Below are 7,855 nucleotides of genomic sequence, written 5' to 3' on the forward strand. Positions count from 1 at the left end.
ATTATGTAGCACATTTATAAGGTTCACACTAATATTTTAATCTTTCTGATTTCGTTTTACAGAATCCATGGGAAGAAAACAATGAAGGGCTGAAAATATTGAGGAGGCTTATTGCAAATGGTACCAAGGTATGAAAAACGTTTAGGATGAAGCACTTAGTTTCTCTAGCTCTGACGTTGATTTCAATACAATTCTAGATCCATTAAATATTAGGTCATGCAGAAGGATCTAAGCATATGGTCGACACCACCATTGCGAATACTTATAAGGGCGCCCTATACATACCTATAATTTGACACAATTGTTGTTCGTGTTAATCATGCGCATGCCATTATCTCTTTGGTGGGCAAGGTCATTTTATATATATGTGTGTTTTGTTTTAGGTATCGACTTTAATTTTCAAGGTTTCAAAACATCAATTTTTGGATTTCAAATATTAACTTTAGTATCCATACTAAATTTATTTAGTGATTATAATAAATAAATATTAATTAAAATTTATAGTTGTTTTCTAATTTTTATTAATAAAGAGTATAATAATAATAAGAAACTATATTTATATTGTAAAATAACGTTTAGTAAGAAACATTAAAACATGTATTGTAGCACATAAGAACTGGAGTTATAACTTTTAAATATGTTTTCTATAACTTTATATGAGAGATATATTAAGTTGTAGCGAATTTATAAGTTTCTTTTATAAATATTTATAATACTTTATCGTAGGTTTTTCAAAAACCTAATTGTATGTTTTTTAAATCCAAAGCACGGAAATAAATACTGTGATGCAGTGAAAAAAAACGAGAAACCTAATTGAAGTAAAGGTGCTAAATCCAAAGCAATGAAAATAACGACTCTGATGCAATTGACATAACCGGTTTTAAAATATTTTATGATATATTTTTAAAATTTTTTAATATTTTATTATTATTTTTCTTTAACTAGTTTTTCAAAATCCAACCATCTGTTTTGAAATTGCAGATTTTTGATTGAGGTGGCAAGAAATTGTAAAGTTAATTTTTTATTAATTAAATTTGGAAATTAATAATAATTAAATTAAATTAATGAGTTAATCATAAAATAAAATAAATATTCGTTAATTATTAATTTGTTAAAATAATAATGATATTTATTAATTTAATTTAAAGACTTGTTGTGTAATAATTATTGAAATAATTTAATTATTAGTAAAATGGTTTAAAATTATAATTGAGTAATTAACACATAAATGTTATATATAATATTTTGATCAATATATATTAATTTATTAAAATATTAATGAAGATATTTATTTATTTAATTGATTATTAATTTAGTTTATTAATACAATACTTAATACATAATTAATATATAAATATTTAATCATTAAGGTCGAAACGACTCGGCTCTGCAAGGCGACTAGGGTTCCTCTGAAACCCGTGACGGCGCTTCCAGACAGAGGAGCCTCCTGCAAACCCTGACCTATTCCAGGCACTGAGACCACATCGCATCAGCTCTGCGCCAGCCAGGCGCTATGGAAACACCGGGGGGGGGCGACAGGGCCCTCCCCAATGCAGCAGGAGAAGGACTCTGACCTCTTCTTCGGATCGATTAGCAGAGAAATATTGAACAATGAAAGCTCAACAAGGCAAGAGAACAGCAAGCCGGAAGATCCGCAAGGTCAGGACAATGGACCTCAGGACAAAGGGAAAAACGACAAAAAGGAGACGCCAAAAGTCACCTCAGCCACCTGCAAACCTGTAGCTGCAGAAAGGCCCAGAATCGAACTACAAGGTCACCTCGTAAATGCTAGAATAGAGTTTATGAAAGAGCATGCAATCATAGGGAAATTCATAGGCTTATGGCCAACGGAAAAAGCTCTCTCTGGTTGGATAGCTGCCAAATGGAAACCAAAGGGAGATGTCCAGCTTCAACTAGGACCGAAAGGCTTCTTTACAGTCATCTTCTACTGCATGGAAGACAAACTCAGGGTGTTAGGTATAGGCCCACATTTCTTCAATGCTGCAGGGTTGTACATGCGAGACTGGAAACCCAGATTTAATCCAGATAAAGAAGACCTAACCTGGGCACCAGTATGGATCCGACTATATGGACTCCCTGATGAATATTGGGACGAAGATTCACTCAGAAGAATTGGAAATGGTGTGGGAGAATACATCAGGACGGCCGAAGAAACCAAATCCCGCAGATTCATTTCATATGCTCGCATATGTGTCTTCATAAGGTTGAATGAAGCGCTACCAGAATCGATAACACTCTCCCACTGGGATGAAGAATGGACCCAGCCCTTGGATTATGAGCATGTGCCCTTCCGATGTAGACGATGTCATGCTCTGGGGCACTTATTCAGGGACTGTCCTCTAAATGTCCCAGATCTGTCTCAGAACTCCTCCGCCAAGCCCAATCAAGATGGGTTCACCAAAGTAACAAGCAGAAGGCGCTCGCACCGGAAAAACGCCAGCGGGCAAAAGTCTCAGCAGAATAATCACAAAGATCAAGCATCCAAAAATAGTTTTGAGATCCTCAATAGCATTCCGGAAGAACGACCCATGGAAAATCCCAGCAAAGCCGATCTCCCATCCTCCTCAAGCCGCCCCCCCCCCCTCCAGCCCCCCCCCCAACTCGAAAACCCCTTTCATAATACCAACCATTTTATCCAGGAATCAGGAGGATCCGATGAATAACCCCAAGAATATGGAGATAGAAGGGAAACAGAAGCCCGCCCAGACTTCAGAGCCTACACAGGAAGACACCAGTGTCATAGAAATAATGGAGGAAGAAGCTGAAAATGTGGACCTTCACGGACTGGACATTAATGAACTAGAGTTGGCATGTAGGAAAAAGGCGTTTGAATCCATCGCTGAAACTGACCTAGAAAAGTTGGAGATGGTCATCTCCAAAGTCTACCAACAACATCAGTTAGGGATTCAAGCGGGAAGCACCTGGGATGGTAGACTGCGTCCAAAAGATTTCAAAAAAGAGGAAGGAAAACAGTTCTTCAAAGAACAATAGAGCTTGGAGAAGTCCTAGTGGATTCAGGCCACTATGCGAAGCTTACGAAATACTTCAGCCCCTCTCAACCCAGTTATCAATGAAGCTCATCTCTTGGAATCTTAGAGGCCTCAACGGCCCTGCAAAATATAGAATGCTAAAAAACATGATAAAGATGGAGAAACCGCACATTTGCTTCTTTCAAGAAACCAAATGCAATAGCGCTACTCTAGGTCGAATACTCTCCAAGGCCTGGCCGGGCTGCCAATCAGTGGCTGTGGATGCGACTGGAGCTTCGGGAGGACTCGCCATAGCCTGGAACACTCAAGCCATAACTCTCATTGATTTCCATGCAGCCCACCATCTCATTCAAGCGGCCTTTCACATTATAGGCACAAAGGTTCATGGGAACTTATCTAATGTTTACTTCCCACAGGATGGAGGCAGTAAAAAAATACTCCTTGACACCATCGAGGCCCTCAGCATTAACAGACAACATCCTCTCTGGATTGTGGCGGGGGATTTTAATATGATCACCAAACTAGAGGACAAAACAGGGGGTAGAACCAGATTGGAACCTGAGGTGGAACACTTCAAGGATTTCATCCTAAATGCCTCCCTTATTGATATGCCCTTTTGTAATGGAATCTACACTTGGAGCAATCACAGAAAAGGGAAGCATCAGATAGCCTCCAAGCTGGACCGATTTCTGATATCGGACAACGCAGTGCACATCGGGGGCGATTTCAATGTGGAGATTCTGGCCCACTCTGGATCGGATCACTGGCCAATAGCCCTGCAATGGCAAAGACCAGGGAGCAGCACCAGGAAGCCATTTCGATTTGAAAAATTCTGGTTAACCCACCCGGCATTCAAGGACTTCGTCAAATCTATTTGGGCCTCCTTTGCCCCTCCAGAAGGCACCAAAATGTTCAAACTCCAACAGAAATTAAGGCACCTGAAAAGCCACCTCAAACACTGGAATAAGGAGATCTTTGGGAACATCTTCGAAGCCCAACAGCAACTCAATCAGGAGCTCAAGCTACTCCACCAGACAGTCATCAATTCAGGGCATACAGAGGCTACCCTAGAAAAAGAAAAGCACATCAACAATCAACTTGAAGAAAGGAGAAAGCAAGAAGAAATTTATTGGAGACAGAAATCAAGGGTTAGATGGCTTAAAGAAGGAGAGCGTAACACCAAATTCTTCCACAATACAACAGTGCAACGAAGAATGCACAACAAGATCTCATTCATCCAGAACCAGGAGGGAGGTAAAGAGGAGGAGCATGAGAAAATAGAAGAAACCCTCCTCAATCACTTCAAACAAGTCCACCAAGAACAATCAGGGGATCGGAAGGCAGCTATCGAGAAAATCACAAACAACATTCCCAGGATAATAACGGAGGAGCAAAACGATCTGCTCATGAGCCCGATTCTCAGCCAAGAGGTGGATGAAGCAATGGCGCAGCTTAAAGAAGGTAAGGCTCCTGGCCCTGATGGCTTTACCACTGATTTTTTTCATGCTTTCTGGGATATGATTAAGGTAGAGGTTTGGCAAATTGTAGAAGAATCTCGAGCCCTTCGATGGATGCTGCCCTCTCTAAACTCTACCTTCATCACTCTCATTCCCAAGGAAGAGAACTCCACTACCCCTGACAAATTCAGGCCCATAGCTCTATGCAATGTTCTCTATAAAGTCATTACCAAAGTCATCACCAACAGACTCAAGCCCCTTCTCCCTCAGATCATCTCACCTGAGCAATCAGGCTATGTGGAAGGCAGACAAATAATGGATGGTATAATACTCTCCCATGAGATCATTCACTCGCTCAAGCTCTCCAAAAAAGCGGGCATGTTACTCAAGCTTGACTTATCCAAGGCATTTGACAAACTCAGCTGGGCCTATATTCAGAACATGCTGAGAGCCTTTGGCTTCTGTGCCACTTGGGTAAGATGGATAATGAGCCTCATCTCCTCCTCCCACTTCTCCATTCTTGTCAATGGGCTGCCCTCTAACCCCTTCAAACCCTCCAGGGGCATCAGGCAAGGGGATCCTCTATCCCCCTTCTTATTTGTGATAATGGCGGAGGGCCTAGGTCGGCACATCAAGCAAGCTAGGCAAGCCAACCATATTAGGGGAATCTCAATCCACAACTCCCCTGCCTCCTCCCACCAGCAGTTTGTGGACGACACCATGCTGTATGGCCATCCCTCTGCTCAGGAAGCCTCATGTCTGAAATCTCTGCTCAACGACTTCTCAAAAGCTTCAGGAACCCAAATCAATAACACCAAATCCCAAATTTTCTTCTTCCACACCCCTCCCTCTGTCAAACGTGCTGTCTCTCGCATTCTGGGTTTTCAAACTGCCTCTCTCCCATCCACTTACCTGGGAGCGCCTCTCACTGCCTCCGCCATAAAGCAACCAGCTTGGAGGCGTCTTATTGAGAAAATGGAATTTAAACTGAACCTTTGGACGCACCGCTCCCTCAATTTAGCAAGTAGAGCGGTGCTCCTTAAAGCCATCCTTCAAGCCATGCCCCTCTACTTGTTCTCCATCCTAGCCGCTCCAAAATGGGTCCTGAAAAGGCTGAGAAATTTACAGCGCAATTTTCTTTGGGGAAGTTCCGCTACCAACCATAAATGGGCGCTTGTAAAATGGGACACCATTAGCAAGCCCAAGCACAAAGGTGGAATTGGCCTCCGAGACCCTGAGCACAGCAATATCATCATGACCGCCAAAATCTGGTGGCAATGGTTAACAAATCAGGACAAACCATGGGCCAGAATTTGGATCGCCAAATACACCAACAATATGCCGCATGCAGAGCTTATTAGATTCACGCCCACAAGCACAGGTTCACTCATTTGGAATGCGGCCAAGCAGCATCACCAATTGATTCAGAAACATAGCTTCTGGGAAATAAGGAATGGTCAACATGCCAGATTCTGGTACGATGCATGGAACCAACTTCCCAAACTAACCAATGTACTTCCAGCAGCCATTATTCCAGGTGGGCAAGAGCAACGGCATGCCAAAGTCCACCATTACTGGAATCCAGAAACGGGAAGAGGCTTCAGGAATTGGCTTTCTAGCAACCAAATAATCAACACCAACAGAACGCAGGAAGCAGAGGCCCTTGACACTGAATTGGCAAAAAGAAGAATTAGGCACAACAACAACGACGACATTCTCAGATGGGGCTACCTCCCCAAGGGCTCTTACTCCACCTCTGAAGCCTACAATCTTTTAGAAGATCCTCCCGTCAACCCTGATCCTCTCTGGTCTAGAATCTGGAGTTTCAAAATATGGCCCAAAATCACTCACTTTCTTTGGTTGGTGGGACACAAAAAGATTCTTACATGGGACAAATTGCAGAAACGCAACTTCCACGGGCCCTCGATTTGCCACAACTGCTTTCAGAATGAAGAAACCTTGCAGCATCTTCTAGACTCATGTCCGCTTGCTACTCAACTATGGGAGAAGATAGAATTCAGAAGTCAAAGGCGCTGCAGAGACATGGGAGGCATAATAAATACCATTAGGCAATGGCCAAAAAGCCCCTACAAAAGTGGTCTGCTTAACCACTTGTGGAACATAATTCCAGGTTTTCTCCTATGGAATATTTGGAAGGAACGGAATAGGCGCATATTCAAAAACTATAGCTTGAATAAGGAGGACATATGGACCAGGATGCACGCCAACATCCAAGAAACCATGCTTCTGCAGTCCTGGACCCAACAAGATCTCCCAACTGAAGACAATGAGAAAAACATCTTATCAAACTAGGGACTGCAACTAACACAAGAACCAACCACACAGCAAGCAGCAAATAGCAACGGCAAGGAGAAGGAAAGCTGGGAGGCCCCACCTATTCATTCATACAAGCTCAACTTTGATGGCGCATCCAAGGGAAATCCAGGACCTGCAGGATTTGGAGGAATCATCAGAGATCATCACGAAACTCTGCAACAGATCTACTTTGGCAACCTAGGTTGGGACACCAACAATTCAGCAGAGCTGGAGGGCATGTGGCAAGGACTTCTCACTGCAAGGAGACACAATCTTCAACCATTGATAGTGGAGGGGGACTCCCAAATTCTCATAAACATGGCCATTCGAATCCAGAATGGATCGCAGGCCAGGAAAATAGCCAATAGTTGGAGACTAGAGGCCAGACTCAGCAGCATGGCGAAGGAAATTGGCAACTACAATGCCATCTCTTTTCATCATACTAAAAGAGAAGGTAATAAGGTGGCTGATCTTCTTGCCAACATAGGGGTTGACTCAGATCAGCCCTTCCTTGAGGGACACCTGAACATCATTCCAAATAATCAAAGAAAACAGGAATGTGAGAGTCTCATCCACAGGGACAATGAGACCCCGGATGCGGGTGGCGGGACGGAAGAGATGGGCACGCCACATGCCACGCATGGGCTGCCCCGTGTAAACAATACGGCCACCAGGGGAAGGCCGTCAACCTTAACATGAACCCCCCAGCTGCGTTAATGCAGTTAATGGCAAGGGTGGTAGGTTTATGGATCTGCAGAGAGCACTTAATGCGCGCCTGGTTCGAGGGCATAAGGCAGAGTTTATCAGGCGTGATGGAGTGCGCAAGGAATTATTGTCTGAAGAATTTTGGAAGAGGGGAAATTACAGAGAGCCGAGGCGGTGGCAGCTTCGTTCACCTCGACGCCTGGTTTCTCGTGGTCACTGTCACTGCCATTGCCACTTTGGTTGTTGGTCATGTAGACGGCGGCAATTGGCTCAATTGCAGGGTAAGAACTGGAATTGGTCCACCTTGCTACCAAGGGACGGGTCTCAGAAAGGAAATTGGGCACCAGAGAGAGATCTGGGAAACAA

The 7,855-nt window shown here is 43.3% G+C and overlaps 1 protein-coding gene across 1 annotated transcript; it reads left to right on the forward strand.

Annotated features, from left to right (window-relative positions):
* Positions 1–3,166: 3,166 nt before the first annotated feature.
* On the forward strand, positions 3,167–7,483 carry LOC149192159 (uncharacterized). The gene is made up of 3 exons (XM_089406859.1): positions 3,167–4,072; positions 4,253–6,566; positions 6,801–7,483. Exons 1-3 carry the CDS (start codon positions 3,167–3,169, stop codon positions 7,481–7,483), a joined length of 3,903 nt encoding a protein of 1,300 aa, XP_089262985.1.
* Positions 7,484–7,855: the final 372 nt, after the last annotated feature.

This window comes from Pinus tabuliformis, chromosome 2_2 (genome assembly GCF_031772625.1).
Source record: "Pinus tabuliformis cultivar Carrire ecotype Pingquan chromosome 2_2, CPIR1, whole genome shotgun sequence".
In the NCBI taxonomy this organism is placed as follows: Eukaryota; Viridiplantae; Streptophyta; class Pinopsida; order Pinales; family Pinaceae; genus Pinus; species Pinus tabuliformis.

Coding starts and splice junctions, on each gene's coding strand:
- LOC149192159 (XM_089406859.1), top strand. CDS start 3,167: ATGGAGAAACCGCACATTTGCTTCTTTCAAGAAACCAAATGCAATAGC. Junction 4,073..4,252: donor TCAATTCAGGGCATACAGAG/GCTACCCTAGAA, acceptor TCATTCATCCAG/AACCAGGAGGGAGGTAAAGA. Junction 6,567..6,800: donor AAAAAGCCCCTACAAAAGTG/GTCTGCTTAACC, acceptor AACTAACACAAG/AACCAACCACACAGCAAGCA.